The sequence below is a fragment of the Capra hircus genome, chromosome 1 (assembly GCF_001704415.2).
Source record: "Capra hircus breed San Clemente chromosome 1, ASM170441v1, whole genome shotgun sequence".
NCBI lineage: Eukaryota > Metazoa > Chordata > Mammalia > Artiodactyla > Bovidae > Capra > Capra hircus.
Window position 1 is genome coordinate 24,801,461 of NC_030808.1, and position 17,078 is coordinate 24,818,538.

The following is a 17,078-nucleotide window of genomic DNA, read 5'->3' on the forward strand; positions in this document are numbered from 1 at the left end:
AGTATTCAAACATTCAAAATGGTAAAATATTTTACTTACAAAAAATGTCTCAGCCCATTAAAAAAAGACAGATTAAAAGAAAAGTTAAAACTTCTCCAAAATATTTCTCATTCCCACAGAGAGGCTGGAGTAGGAGCAAAGGGATTACTGGGTTAAGCAAAGCAATTAAAAAACCTGACTTAAAAAGTGATGTTGTATGACCTTGAGTAATGTCCCAAGTTGTTTTGAAAACAAAAGTATGTGTTCTTGGAAAGTTCAGTTGGTTTTTAGTTAGATTATTAAAGTCCTTTAATTTTGGGAATGTTAATATGGGATTCATACCCTGTATATATGTCTATATAAACCTATATCTATCTCTGTATGTATCCACACACACTTGCTGTTTCCGAAAATAACTTATAAGAAATTACAAGAAATTAATTTATAATTTCTTATTTTAAAAAATGGCCTTTGGGACTTCCCTGGTAGTCCAGTGACTCCTGGTATCTACTGCAGGGGCCATGGGTTTTGTCCCTGTTTGGGGAAGTTCCACATGCCGCATAACATGGCCAAAGAAAAAGGCCTTTGGACTCTAAACAATACCTTGAGATTTATATATTATTTAAAGATAATGGGTTTCCCTGGTGGCTGAGTGGTAAGGACTCCGCCTGCAATGCAGGAGACGTGGGCTCAATCCCTGGGTCAGGAAGATCCCCTGGAGGACGGAATGGCAACCCACTCTAGTATTCTTGCCTGGAGAATCCCATGGACAGAAGAGCTTGGTGGGCTACAGTCCACGGGGCCCCAAAGAGTCGGACATGACTGAGTGACTGAGCACACAAGCTAAGATGATGGAGCTTTGAAATGTTTGGTGCCGACAGCAAAGAACATTTAGCATCCACTCATCTTCCCACTCCCAACAAAGACACCATTTTCCCCGATTCTGTTATAATTAATGAAACAAAGAAATTGTTTCTAGATTTTGTTATCAAGTTTCTAATTGTTAAGGGGCAGTTTTGTTTCCTGGAATGAGAAGGAGTTTTAAAGTTGAATTTATATCTGCACTCTGGTTATGACTCCCTATTGAGAGTTTCATCACATTTTTTTAGTTTTTCAAAATCTTGGTTTCCTTACCTGCGAGGAATTAAACCAAAAATTAACCTATGAACTATTGCCAAGGCGTCTACCATCTGAACTCCCACACTTTCTACCCATGAAATTAGGTATTATTTGAAATTTTGATTGACCCTGTAGAGTGGAAAGAGAGAAAATCCAGACTACATATATGGAATGACCAAGAAAGACATAGCTGAGTTGCTCTGGAACTAAGACAGTACTTTCTTCAATTAGGTAGAAAAGCAGCCCAAAAGAGACACTAAGTCTAGTCACTGAGACCTCAAACGACGTGCTTGTATCCCTGAATTGTGAAGTATGTGCTGAAAATGTCGTATCCTCACCCTCCAGAATTCAAAAGCAAGGAAACAAGGAGAAACACTAAGAATTTATTCCATGATTAGGTATTTGACAGTGAATTTTACTCACTAGAAATGGAACCACCCTATCCTTGAACCACACTTATTTTTTGACCTTGTTAAAAAAACTTCTTTGCAAGTTTTGCGAAAAATTATGTGTGAAAAGTGAAGATAGCAAGTGTGTAATGTTTTCAGTTCATAAATACAACAATATCCTGTATTGTTTTGGGGCTTTACAGAGTCCATGTTATACACATGAATTCGCTGAATCATGACATCTACATGAGGTAGGTATTATTGAGTTTACAGGTGAAGTACCTGAAACTTAGAGGTTAAGTAACATAGTAATATGTCCAAGGAAACATAGCCCATGACAAAACTGGGATTCAAACCCAGGATTTCTGATACACATAATTTATATGTGTATAATTATACATATAACTTAAATGCGTATCATTCACCATAAAGAGAGATTAAGTTACTTTTAGTCAACTCAGCAAAAGAAAAGAAAAATTACACCTTCAAACGTCTCTCTTCAATTTTTTTCCCTCGATATAGCTTGGAAACTGACTTCTTGACCTATGAACCTTTTCATCTTTATGTAGATTCTGGTGATTGCTTCATTTAAGTAATTTCAAATTACTATCCCTCTTTTTAACTTTTTTCCCATATTTTCAAATTGTGGCCAACAAAAACTTTAGCAGTACATAAGTCACAGGAGAAAAATTTTCAGTAGATTCTGTTGGAACTTCTAAGACAAGATGCTCATTTCATTCCTCCAAAGGTGAACAATTGAATATGCTGACTCTAATCTAATGAACAATAATATGCAATCTGGTACATGATAGGTTATTGAATTGTCAGAATTTTACATAAATTTGGAACAATAAAGCAGATAATTACTGATAAGTATTTTGGATTCATATAATTTTCTTGTTGATAAAACTTAAGTAGCTCAAAGTTTACAAATCACATCTATCATAGTTGAATCCTGACCATTTCAGAAATAAGTTAACTGAAATTCAGGCACACACACAAACATTTAGTACATTCTTTATAATAATTAAAAGTTACTCTCTGATTAAATGACTATTTGTTTATGATTCACTTTGTATCTTTAATTTCAGAAGAGTAAAATGAGAAATTTTCCTTATAAGTAAAACCTGGCTATTCATAAAGGAGAATTTTTACTCATTTGATAATATACTATGAAATGTTAAGACAGCACAACTTTGTGATTAAATGGAATAAGTTTGATCACACAATGGAAAAAAAAAGAAATCAACACAAGGAAGAATGATGTATTTGAGAACATTTTTAATAAATAATGTGACAAAATTACTTTTCTGATTATTGGATTTTCAGTATGCAAAATTATGGCTAAAAATAAGAGGCTTCTTACATGAACATAATGAAAACATTTATCACATGGATTGTTCCCTTAGTACTGCACACCTTTTCTATGTAAATTTCAAATTATCTAAGTGAACACATTTAGTTTTTGGTGAAAACCAGCTTTTTTTTTTTGTGGTTCAGTTTTGTTTGGCTTTGTCTTCTGGGGGGATGGCAGGGCTGGGGGGTGGGGTCAGGACTGACACCTATAAATGAATAAATGTACTTTTTTTCTTCAAATAGCACCCATTATAAAGTCAATGAAATTTATATAATGAAAAAAAAAAGGGTCATAAAAACCTACAATCGGAGGACATCATTTGGCAATTCAAAGCAAGTAATGCCTCCATTTGAGCTTATAAGGAAATTCTAAGTTTAACCAATGGCCATAACAAACTTAAACCTTTTTTTCTTTAAGTCTAGGAAAAGTAAGAACCGTTGCATTCATGGCCCACAATAAAGTATGCACGTTACTTCACCATCTGTCATCATTCAAATATTCCAAATACAAACATAGAGCATTAACAAAACAGGTTAAAAACGCTTCTCAACATTTTTTTTTCAATAAGACAAAAAAGGTTAATAGTTACAATGGTTTACAAATAAAGTTTAGTGATTGTGCTTTTAAAACCAAAAAAAAAAAAAAAAGATTAAAAACAGTGCATTACAAAAACAAAAATCAAACTTCCTTAAGTGGCACTTCCGAAAGTTGAACTGACATTACCAGAAGAAATTCAGGCCAGTTAAGATGGGGATGTCCTATTCAATTGATCATTAAAAACATCCATTTGTTGGTAATATGCATTTATAATCGCTTTTTGATTGAAAAATAGAGCAAGGTTTTTGCTGGGCTGACTTATGACAATGACTAGACAACCAGAGATCCAACTGGCTTACCCCTACTTATCCAAAAGTAAGTTTCCGATAAGAATATACTTCAGCGATTGAAATGAAGACAAAATAAAGTACCACCAGGGGTTGCGAAGAGTATATATTTACAATGTTTCTACCCCCTTCAAACTGATTATGGTTGTCCTGCATTTTCTATGTTTTTTTTTTTTTCTCCCTGCAGAGGGCGGTATGAAAGACTGATTTTAAAATCATGTAAAAATGAAGTTATGTTTTAGTTTGCATTAGCAGTTGGTTATAGAAAGATTATATCTTTAGAGCCCTTGACTTGAAGTTGATTAGTCAACTTTGTATCTTTGATCAGTAAATTGGCTTGGTATATAAGCAGTGCAATGCCATATCTCAGGGGCAAAATGCTAAAGAACTGTTTTGTTCTCTCCTGTTGGCTGATGACTGAAGCAAAAAGTCAAACACTTCCCTTTCCGGAAGCAAGATGAAATGATTTGTTCCAACAGTGAGGGGAATAGGGAGGTTCTTCCTAGGGATAGGGATCAAATAACAATGATAAAACCCCAGTAAAATTTAAAAAATGGTATTCCAATAAGAGGAATGAAAACGACAATTTGTACACTCTGATTGCACTGAACATTTTATCTGGCGTCTTATGTCATCTGACACAAGGCATCTTGAGTGATAACTTTCACATTAGATCTCTTAATCCTCTCTGGTTGTCTTCAGCTTTCAGTTTCCTGTAAGAGATAAGTTCCTGTTAAATTTTAAAATAAATCTTAGACTGTTGTCCTACTTGATATTTATTTCATGCTTTTATTATTACATTGTTTCTTCATTCGTTCCCTAGCATACAACTGAAAAGTGCTCATGGCAACATATTCATACATCAACTGGCTGGTTTTGACAGCAAATCCGGTAGCTCTCTAATGAGTACTAAACTGTGTTCCACCTGGTGTCTGGGGATTACGAAGTGCGGCACAGGGAGGGGAACAAGAGCAGCCAAGTTTTCTACCCCCCAGCCTCAACTCAACATGATAGCTCAATTTTTATTGGTTTCAAGTAGCTGGTTGCCTGTATTGACTTTTTGTGCCCTCAAAGGGCTCTTCTAAAAACAAAACAAAAACTAAACCAAAAACCTGAAAAATAACTTTTCTAACAGCATGTGCAAAAGGAGAGTCTTCTTATTCTAAACCTCAAAATAAAAATACATTGGGCATAACAGCAAATTCAATTAGACATAATTAATTATAATTTTTCATCTTCTATTATAAAAAGTTATAGCTTAACACTCTACTAACAATCTGCTTGAGATAACATCTCTTTGTAGGAAGAGAAACTTGTCCTCAGCTTATCTTTTTATTGAATGATGAAAACACAGTCTTAAACACAGGAGATGATTTTGTAATATAATGTGACTTACTGCCAACTCTACCTTACAGTACTATCTATAGATTCCAACAAAGGATATCTTTGACTCAAGAAGTGTTCTCTATTTGGGAAGGTCAGTGTTAAGTATTAGGTTCCCATTTTCAAAAGAATGAAGATGAAATGTAATTGCCCAAATCATCCTGATTAATCCCAGTGATCACTAGATGGCAGAGAGTACAGACAAAACACCCCTCACTCATGTTTTATAACTCTATCACTTTACTGGATTTTTATAATCTATTGTAATACTATGAATTATAATTATCTAGATCAATAGTTCTTACTCCCTAACAACCTATTTGTTATACAAATATCCTATCTGAATATGAACCCTAATATCTAAAAAGAAACCATTATTACCATTTAAAACTTTGGAACACATTTCAAGAAAAATCGTTGAATTCTAAGACTTTAATTGCTGTCATCACTAACAGGGTTTGTGATGAAATAGTAACATTTCTGTAGACTGATGAATGCTTTAAACTTTGAGGTTTATATAAAAACTAGTCTAACACTGGGAAACTTGAAAAATTTATAGATACCTCTAATTCTTCATTATTATCTTCTCTTTCATATCCTCCAAGAACTTGCATCTCTGCAATATTTCTTCGACCTACATTTGCTTGTTCTCTTTGTCTGCTTCCTGATCCTCTTGATGACATAGAACTTGAAGAACTAGGATCTCTGGGATTATTTGATGTTGGGAAAGTAGGTCTACAGTAAGGCAGAATATCCTCTGTGTAATGAAATATAATAAGCACATATGAAGCTCACTGTACATTTTCATTGTATAATGCATCACTATGTCTATAAATCAGAATGGAGAAACATTAGTGTTTATGAGGAATAAATGAGGACATTTTATAACAATAATGAATAAGGCATTGAAAACAAAAATAACAACCCTGCTGTTTTCCTGGTAGTAGCTGGGATTTAGATTGATTCTACTCATAAGTTCTTATCTATCTCAAATTCACTTGAGATCAACATCCTTAAAAAAGGGAAACAAAACCTGGAGTCAGACATGACTTCCAGTCTTATCCTCTACTATGTTATCTCCCATTATTTCAGGCTTTAGTTTCTACTTAAAAAAAAAAAAAAAAAGTGATAATAGTGTCTACTAGGACACTAGGAGTTGCTAGTGTTGATGTGCAAACACATGAGATATTGTAGTATGTACCTATGTAAGCTAAGAAGGAATTATTAGGCATTGATAGGAAAAAAAAATCCCAGTCTTATTGAACCACCGAAACAGAGTCAAACCTGGATTCACTCCCTAGATACCAAGATGCCAACCTCTATTTCAACACCATATTTACATTGTGGAACCCTGAATCTGAGAAGCCTGACATTGTTGCTAGCTTCAAAAATCAAGCCACTCCTGGTAACTGCTGTCTCCTGAATTACTATTTCCATATGCTTTAAATTTGGTGATGCTTCTAATGTTCCATCTTTCAACTTCTCACTTCTCTCCAAAGCCTGCCCATTCTAACCTTTGGACACAAAACACATCAAAACAGAGCACAGCAAAACAAAACAAAACCCTTCCACGTGCCCTTTTGTTCTCCTCCCCCAAAAGCTTCCTCTACCGTCCACTTTGCCTGAATGAAATCTGATTTCCCAAGGAGCCTACACTGAAGTTCCTTACAGTGGAAGAAGGGAAGCTTGCTTTCAGGTCACCAACACTAGCTATAAATCATTGCTCTTCAACCCTTGAACAAAAACACCCTATTCCTGTTGAGGGCCAAGCAGTGGAGTTACGTAACCTGTATCGGTCCTCTTTGATGGTACTTCTCTCCTGTTGTATTCATCACAACTTTCATTCCTGATCCAGACTTCTGATTCTCTGGTGTTTCAGAGTCCCTGTGGATCACTCTACCAGCACCTAGCTAGCTTCATGGAACTTGGCCCTCTGTGACCTTCATCTTCTGTGTCTGTTTCACCCAATTTTTTCTATTGAGCTTAGTTTTTGACAAACTACATCATGATAAAATATCTTTTTGGCTAAAGACTTTCCCCTTAAACTGGTGCTCTACATAAATCTATAACTCTGTCTCTACTGATAGCTTAGCATAGCTTCTTGAAAAGTAATCTGGACTCAGTATTAGTCATTACAACTCCCATTTACTCTGCATCTCACTGAAATCTACTTATGCCCACATTACTACAAGGGAACTGAGAAAATTCCCTGTTGACTTTGATGATGCTAACCATGTTTCAATCCTTAAGTCTTTAGACTTCTCACTGCCCTTCATCTGAAAACCACAGCCAATATAAACATTACTAGTCTCAGCTCCTACTTCTCTCTGCTTCCTGGCCTGTCTTTGGTGGGCTCTTCTTATGCAGTGCCTCTTACTCATTGATGCCCTTCTTACTGGTTTCTGCTTTTAGCCCACTGTGTGCGTGTGTGTGTGTGTATGTGTGTGTGTGTGCATAAAAGCTTTTTTTCCCCACTTACTCTGGGCAATTTCATCCATTCTCTCAGACTGTACCTTTTCTAGAGTAGAGCTGCCATGAGGGCAGATACTTGGTTTTGTGTATTGATACCATCTCACCTAGATATATAATAGGTTATTGATGCATGAGACAGGGTGCTCAGGGCTGGTGCACTGGGATGATCCTGAGGGATGGGATGGGGAAGGAGGTGGGAGGGGGGTTCAGGATGGGAAACACATGTACACCCATGGCTGATTCATGTCAGTGTATAGCAAAAGCCACTACAATACTGTAGAGTAATTAGCTTCCAATTAAAATAAATAAATTTAAAAATAGATAAATATTCTGACTGAATAAATGGGTGGCTTTACTATTTCACCATGATGAGTTATTAATGTGTATTTCCTGAACTCTGCCCAACAGCCTCCTTTTGAGGGCTCCTCAAACTCCACAGATTGAGCACTGACTTCACCATGTCCACGCCTCTGAGATTTCTTCCCCCTCTGTACTCCTTAATGTAGTTAATAGCATCACTAACCTTTAAGATACCTTAGATAGAAAGCTGGAATTATTTAATATCTTCTCTCCTTTCCAACAACCTTCCCATGACCTCTTAAATGAACCTTTTCCACATATTCAAATATATAACACGTAAGGATAATTTTAACTAAAAAGTTTCTTGAATATTCCCCTCAGTCATCCCTGCTCCCACAGCCTGGTTTATATTCTCCATGTCTCTTCTGAGGTTGTAAATTTCTTCTAACGGGTCTCTGTAAATTTCTTCTAATGGGTCTCTGCTTCCTGAGTTATTTCCCTCTAACCTTGCTTCACTCAGCTACCTTCCTTTTATAGGAACTACAGGGTCTCCATGAGGTAAGCTTACATTTATCTCAAGAGCTTCATCTTTACTACTTTTACTGTCTAATAACACTGAAATTCTTATATTCTCCTCAATGTACTCCAACTTCTCATTCTGACTTTCTCTGCCAAAACAACCTATCCACTCTTCTTGCCCAAGCTAAATTCCACCCTCTTGAAAAGTCAGCTTATGGGTCATTTCCACTAGGAAAGATCAAGAAGTCTTTCTTTACATTCCATCACCCACAAGACTGAGCTAATTTTCCCTTCTCTGGACTCTCAAGTATCATGACACCATAAACATTATATCAAATATGGGCGGGTGTATCTGTGACTAAAGATTACCTGTCTCCTTCTCTGACTATAAGCTCCTTGAGGTCAAGGTTCATGTTTACACATAAATTTCAGGACTAGTACAATGCTTCATAACACTGTAGATGCTTGATATATGTAGAAATAAATTGAACTAACTGAGGTAAATGTCAGCAAAAAGATCAGACTTTGAAATCTAAAAGACCACTCTCCTTAATTAAAAATTACCATTTGTTACAGATGTAAATTAGGGAGCCTCTTTAATTATTAATAGCAAAAACTGAATTATGAAGGTTAAAATTAAAGGAATGTACAGAAATGATAATTAAAAGACACAAAAATAATTTCCTCTCTTTGTTTTAATTTTACATACACCAAAATCATTCTGAGTTGTTAAATTTTCCCCCAAAGAATTGAACTTATTTTGGAGAAACGTTGCTTGTGAGCAGCAAATTGGTCCGTACTTTCAGGTCAGATACAAATCTCATAAGTTATATTGTGACATTTGATTTATGAATCACTTCTTGGAGTATAATTGTTAAAAGTTAAAAGTTCAGATCACCTTGGCTTTAATGATAAAAAAGCACAGTTTTTCAAACTTCAAATTATAGTGATGTAACCAAGTAATCTGTGGTCACACAGTGGAGGCATCTGTGCAAAACACATAACTTTACCATCACTTCATTGCTGAGTCTGTGCCAGAGTAAGGAGTTCAGGCTTACATTACAGAATGAAATGAAACTCCTCTATATTGAAAGTTGCTAATGACCAGATGCGCATAATGAACAAAACAACAGACTGATGTCCAATCTTATTGATTCCATTTCAGTTTTGGTACAGAATGTTCCTCTGCCTAACATATGTTTGTATGTATGAATGCATTTATTTTCACTGAGGTATAGTTGATTTACAATATTATATTAGTAGCATATAGTGATTCAAAGTTATTGTATTATAAAATAATGGCTATATTCTCTGTGTTATTATAAAGTAATGGCAATATTCTCTGTGCTGTACAAGATGTTCTTGTAGCTTATTTATTTTGTATGTAGTGGTCTGTACCTCTAATTCCCCATCCCTGTCTAGTCCCTGCCCCTTTTACTCTCCCCACTAGTATCCTTGAATCATCATGCAGTATCCTTACAGTCATCTCTGTGCTATGCTGGAGAGAGCTTACATGTTCACACAAGGGTCTACTATACCCATCTCCTCCAAACTCCACATACACTGATTTCATATTAGTTGCTTGAAACTAGCCACTTTGGATGTAATTACACAACAGAAGTAAGCAAATGGCTACATATTAGGGGCTTGTTCTGTTTCCTTCCCAGAGAATTGATTGTTAAACATTATCCCCTCCATCACTGCTGATAATTCAGCTTTTGTTATTCAAACAATTTTCACCTCTGTGTCGCTGAGATGAACATCATCCATTCTCTACCTACAACCTTTCTCCTGATCTTTAAACTTAGCTCTAAAATTCTTACTGAATTTTTTCATTTCTACGTTCTTGTCAGTACCTTAATCTATTTATAACTGAAGTTATTTTCCATAAGACTTTTATCCTTTTCCTCATTTTTTTTTACATTGTTCAATACAATTATGTTGTATAGTCATGGAGGGCCATCTAATTAACATTTGAATAACTTTTTTACTCCCTTAGTTCATTTTACTTTTTTACATTCAATTAGTCACCAAGTCCTATAGGATCTATCCCTGAAATGCCTATATAGGCTGTTTCTCTTTTTAATTTGCACAACTCTTTTAATTCAGTGCTTTTATGTTTTATACTTAGATTATTTTGCAAGGTTCTGATACCTTTAGCCACCTAATTCCAGACTCCTCCTTCACTATAGAGTTCTGTCAGTTATTTTTTTAAGCAAACAAAACACAAGATAATTTTTTTATTCTTATTTTTGATTATATAATTTCTTGATTAAATTTTTTGCTGGCTCACCACTGTCCATATCATTAATCCCAAACTCTTCAAAATAGTATTCCTGGCCTCCCCAATCAGTTTCAACCACCTTTCTAATTTTATTTTCGCCATTTGTCCCTGGCCCCAAGCATCTTATTTTCCAGCCAAACTGGAAATCGGAATTCACCAAACATTCATTTTCACATTTTCATGTTTTGTCTCTATTTTATTTCCTTTGTCAGAAATCTCCTTTTCCTTTGTAACTTGTGTAAATCATGCTTTCCTTTAAACTTCAACTAAACTGGCATCTCTTCAAGGAAGATGTGCATAATATCATGTATTAGAACTGACTGTATTCAAATTACCTGGGTGCATACCTGTCTCCTCCAATAGAGAGCAAATTTCTTAATCTTACCCTTTGTACCTGATCCTAAAGAGCCTTAACTGTGTACCATGCAAACGTTCAATCTGTATTTATTGGCTGCTTGACTAAATAAGTACCTTGGATGAGATGAGTCTTTGCTGGTGGAAGGTCTCGTTTTGCGGCCTTGTTTCCTCGTCCTTTCCCATCATTTGCCTGTTCCTGTGCTTCTCTAGGATCACCTGGGTTTGGTCGCATATCAGCAACTTGTCTTCCATCCAATACTTCTCTCCCCTTGTAATTGCCTCCTTTTCTATCTGATGATCTGTCTGCTCTTGCTTCTATAGAAGGGAGTTTGGGCACCATCACGGGTCGTACCTCCAGCTGGGCCTTGGATTGGGCAGTGGGTGACTTGATAGCAGGCGGTGGCACAGGGGGAGGTGGAAGATCTGAAAAGAAGTATATAAAATACTGTGAAGGCCTGCCATTTCCAAATTTGTCAACATTAGTGTTACCATTAGAGTCACATTCAATCGTGAAATAATAATCTCAAAAGAATTGAACAATTGAAGACATCCAAAGAATAAGAAGACTAACAATTTTAATGTACTCTCACTTTTATTTATCTGGCAGTCTTTACCAACTGATCTACCAGGGAAGCTTCACGACTGGAATGGATAGCCTATTCCTTCTCCAGGGAATCTACCCAACCCAGGAATTGAACTGGAGTCTGCCTTCATTGTAGATGGATTCTTTACATAGTGAGCTACCAGGGAATCCTTTATCTGGCACAGGAATATTGAATTGTAGAGCTGGGACTTAGAGATTAGCTAGTTTGGGGATGGCTACTATGGATAAATATGCTATAGCATTTTCCCCCCAAACATGGCAGATCTTCCTAATTGATTTCACTGGAATGTTGCTGATCCCAGATGGATATTCTTACTCTTCAGGCAACCACTTCAGATTGATTGAGGTTGGCACTTGAGTTGAGACCTCTTTGCCATCGCTAACCTACCTGAATCCCTTCTTATTTTGTAGACAGTGAAGTTCAAACATACAGATTTTAAGTTATTTTCCAAGCTTAAAGCTAAACATAATCAGAGCCAAGACTAATGCCCTCAGATTCCTAATTTCTGATTCAGTGTTCTTTGTACTACCATTTCATTCTATTGCATCTTCACAATCTACCTTCATTGGTATGGTCTCTTCATTTTGTAATATGGAGGTTTTAAACTAGATAATCGCTAATATACATATAAGTTAAGTTTTTATCTATCTATAGTTATATATTAATATATTACAAATAATTGGATATTATATATAATTACACTTCTCACAGACATACTGAAAAGAAGGCATATAATTTTATATCTAGAAAATTTATTTTCTTTAAGTGGCATTTTTTTTAAATGACTCCTAGGTACACTCCAGGGGGGGAAATATATTTATATATAACCTAGTAATAGTTGATAAGTTAATAGAAGAATATGAACAGATTCTAGTTTTAGTTTGTTCTGGCTGTAGTATGGAGGATAAATTACAAGGAAAGTCTTAAATCCAGGAGGCTAAAATGTTATTTTAATAACTCAGTAAAAAATGATAGGAGATAGAATTGTACTGGTGACTTTCAGATGGAGAGTAGATGTGCCTGAGAGCTTAAGGAATAAAAATCAATATTATTTAATGATCAATGGAAAACAGCAGGAGAAGCGTGACGTGCGTGCAGTTGCTCAGTCCTGTCCGATTCTTTGTGACCCCATGGACTACAGCCCACCAGGCTCCTCTGTCCATGGAACTTTCCAGAGAAGAAGACTGGAGTGGGTTGTCGTTTCCTCCTCCAGGGGATCTTCTCAACCCAGGGACTGAACCTTGGTCTTCTCATCACAGGTAGATTCTTTACTACTGAGCCACCAGGGAAGCCCCAGAAGACTATTCATTAGGTAACTCAAGATTTTTGCCATAGTTAACTAGTCGGATGAGGAATGCAGGGATAAGAAAGAGACGGTTTGCAAAGGAAGGGCATGAGTTCTGTTTCAGAAAAGTGAACAGGAAGACCTTTTGAAGTATCCAGGCAGCTTATACAGGAGGTTGTTATATATAAAATCTGAATTTCATGGGAGGTCAAAACCAGAGATCTAGGGACTTGAGACTATCAGCATATTTTTTCTTTAGTCATGACTTTAGAAATGGTAATGTTTTCATATTCTATGTGATATTAACAGAACAAATCAACTAAAACATGAATAGGGTTATTAATAGTAAATGTTTAGTATTACAGAATTAAGCTTTTCCATAGAAAACATACATGGTAAAAATTTAAAAGTATATAAAAACTTGGAAATATAACCCTTCATATGTCCCCACCTTCAATTCAAATCCTCAATATTGATGCAGAGGTAATTAGTCTGAATGGATGTTTATAGATCATCCCAGAAATTATTTATGCCTAGAAAGCAAGGCCACCAAGTTGCATAATTCTAAGGAGTACCATTCACATTAGAAACTATTTAAAATGGCCATATCTGGGGTTTTGGAGCATGCATGTCTGCCCACCAGAATGTGATAGTCTTCCTTTCCTAATAACATAAAATGATTGTATTTTTTTTCACCTAAATGTGTAGTTGTATACATTTCCATACATAAACATATAGCTTTACCTCTTCTGATGAAAAGTTTGCATCTGTTCTGTTTTATGAATATATCATTATTTATATAGTAAATACCAACAGAGGAAAATTTGTTTTCAGAGATATTACTATTATTGGCAATGGTCCAGTGACTATTATTTATATACACTAGCATAAAAATTCTTGAATATTAAAATCGTGCCTTGAAAATTCATATATAATAGCAAATAAAGGGGTCTAGCAAGCATCAGTTTTAATCTAGTGTTTCTCATTCTTGGCAGTTTTTTTTAAAGAATTAATCATTTTCTTTTGTTTCTTCTCTGTATTCTTGCCATCTTTTAAGTAGATAAGAGTTTTTAAAAGTAATTTTATTTTGACTTTATGTGTCATATAACTAAGGCATTAGAATTCATTGTATTGGTCTCTGAAAGCATAAATTTTGAGATATCATCTTACTTCCAGCTGTTTTACTGAGGACTCCATCATTAAAACTGGTCAGACTGTTTCTTGCATACTACTGTTGTTAATTCTCTTAGCTCACCGTGTTCTCTTTTTATGTAAAAAATAAATCTAGAAAAATCAAAAGCTTATTGTCTTAAAACATAAACTGTCATTGTCACTGATGATGATTTTCCTCCTTTAACAACATTTATTTTAAAACATCATTTTTAAAAAAGTTGTTGTTCAGTCTCTCAGTTGTTTCCAACTTTGCAACCCCATGGACTGCAGCACACCAGGCCTCCCTGTCCTTCACTACCTCCCAGAGTTTGCTCAAACTCATGTCCATTGAGTCAGTGATACCATCCAACCATCTCATCCTCTGTCATCCCCTTCTCCTCCTGCCTTCAATCTTTCCCAGCATCAGGGTCTTTTCCAATGAGTCAGCTCTTTGCATCAGGTGGCCAAAGTATTGGAGCTTCCCCTTCGGCATCAGCCCTTTCAATGAATATTCAGGGTTGATTTCCTTTAGGATTGACTGGTTTGATCTCTCTGCAGTCCAAGGGACTCTCAGGAGTCTTCACCAACACCACAGTTCAAAAATATCAGTTCTTTGGCACTCAGCCTTCTTTATCATCAACTCTTGCATCCATACATGACTACTAGAAAAACCATATCTTTGACTATACAGACCTTTGTCGGCAAAGTAATGTCTCTGCTTTTAATACCCTGTCTAGGTTGGTCATAGCTTTCCTTCCAAAGAGCAAGTGTTTTTAAATTTTGTGGCTGTAGTCACAGTCTGCAGTGATTTTGGAGCCCAAGAAAAGAAAGTCTGTCATTGTTTCCATTGTTCCCGCATCAATTTGCTACGAAGTGATAAAACCAGATGCTGTGATCCCCCTCATTGACTATTTATTTATTAAAAATAAACCAAAAGAGAGAAAAGACAGGTTCTACTGAGTGACTTAAAGTGAAGAGACCCAAGGCTGAGCTGTTCTAATTTCAGACTGAGCCTGTGACTGGGAATGCGAGGAGAAGAGAAGTCTAATTCAGAATATACCTGGAAACAGAGCGAGTGAGTGACTGCAGACTCATTTCTGCACTATGTCCTTGCTACAAACTCAGACTGGACTGCAAATACAGCTTATCAGGAAGCTGAAGACTACCACTATCATCAAATCATAACATGTCTGGGCTGATCGGATATCAAAGCTGATGATTACCAGTATCATAAGATTATACAAAGTCTTGGGAATCTATGACTCTTGAGACAAAATCCATTACCAGACGCTCTATATAGATGCTGTCTATAATACAGGTATAAAAAGAAGAGAATCTGATGGTAATTTTAAGAGTTCAAACTTACTGTATATAATTAACAGAGGGGAATGATGGTAGGTGTAATTTCTAATATAAATAGGTTACCAAATATTTTTTTTAGGTATCACAAAATAAACACTGTCAAATCAGAGATTATCATAGTACAAACAATTTTATATGTCATAAAATAACAAATAGTACTTTCAGGTAATTCATATCAGTAATAGCTCAAACTGGGTTTAAAAAATGGGATCATGGAACTCATATATATGTATAGTCTCTTTCTTTATACAATTGTATAAACACCATTCTTTATACAAGACTCTCTAAATACCAATATAATGCATGTAAAGTAATACAAAAAAGCATAAACATGGAGACAATTCTGCCAGCATTCATCACTACACAGATCTGGCACTCTATTCACATAACTGTTAAAAGTCCCAAGGCCTTGTGATTAATGATATATCAAGTCAAAACAACATCATTCCAAAGAGGGTGAATTTATAATTTATGAAGAGTAGAGCTGTAGAAATGATGTAGATTTGTTTTTTAAGTCAAGTACGTAAACAAATCAGGAGGGGTTGCAAAGGGGGTGGAAAGAATCTATTAGAAGGTCCTAGAAATGCACTTACTCTTGGCTTTAACTCAATAAAAGTCTGACTGATCAATATTCATATATTTGAATCCTTCCCTTTATCTGGGTGAAAGCAGCAAATATGAAATAAATAAAGAGTGAGATTCTGCCTGACAGTATTCTACAGCATGCAGTCCTCCACTTTGCAATGAGTACTCCCTGGGTGTCTATGAGACCCAACATTTACCTACAGCACAAAGTATGGCTACAGTACCATGAATTAGGGGCTGGTGGGCTGTTAAGGGCTCAACTGTGTCCTCTCCGAAATTCATATGTTGACGTACTAACCCCCAGCACCTCAGAATGTGACTTGTACTTGAAGACAGGATCTTTAAAGAAGCAGTTAAGTTACAGTGAGGTCCTTAGAGTGGGCCCTGATCCCATCTGGCTGGTCCTTAAAAGAAGGGGGGACATAACATACACAGAGGGAAGACCAAGTGAAGACATGGGGAGAAGGGGATCATCTATAAGCCAAGGAGAAAGGCTTCAGGAGCAACCAGCCCTGCCAACCCCATGAGCCTGAACTTTTAGCCTCCAGGGCTGTTAGGAAATAAATTTTTGTTGTTTAAACCACCTATGGTTTTTCCAGTAGTCATGTATGCATGTGAGAGTTGGACCCTAAAGAAAGTTGAGCACCGAAGAATTGATGCTTTTGAACTGTGGTGTTGGAAAAGACTCTTGAGAGTCCCTTGGACTGCAAGGAGATTTTATCAGTCCATCCTAAAGGAGATCAGTCCTGAATATTCAATGGAAGGACTGATGCTGAAGCTGAAGCTCCAAATCTTTGGCCACTTGATGCGAAGAATTGACTCACTGGAAGAGACCCTGATGGGATGCTGGGAAAGATTGAGGGCAGGAAGAGAAAGGGATGACAGAGGATGAGATGGTTGGGTGGCATCACCGACTCAATGGACATGAGTCTGAGCAATCTCCAGGAGTTGGTGATGGACAGGGAGGGTTGGCATGCTGCAGTCGCAAAGAGTCAGATACAACTGAGTGACTGAACTGAAGTCTCCTAGATAAGGTGGCTTACCAA

At 36.3% G+C, this 17,078-nt stretch overlaps 1 protein-coding gene across 7 annotated transcripts in view; it reads right to left on the bottom strand.

The window, feature by feature from the left end:
* The window catches only part of ROBO1 (roundabout guidance receptor 1), a 1,116,119-nt gene continuing 1,101,791 nt past the window's right edge, over nucleotides 2,751-17,078 (bottom strand). For 4 of the 7 annotated variants that reach the window (XM_013968306.2, XM_013968475.2, XM_018053813.1 and 1 more), the window contains 3 exons: nucleotides 11,158-11,466; nucleotides 5,675-5,868; nucleotides 2,752-4,458 (listed from right to left, as the gene is read on the bottom strand). In XM_013968306.2, the coding sequence (XP_013823760.1) occupies nucleotides 4,393-4,458; nucleotides 5,675-5,868; nucleotides 11,158-11,466 (569 nt within the window). In that variant the 3' untranslated portion in view covers nucleotides 2,752-4,392. Of the gene's footprint in view, nucleotides 4,459-5,674; nucleotides 5,869-11,157; nucleotides 11,467-17,078 lie in introns of all 7 variants that reach the window. The other 3 variants (XM_005674780.3, XM_005674785.3, XM_005674783.3) reach the window with 1 other exon arrangement.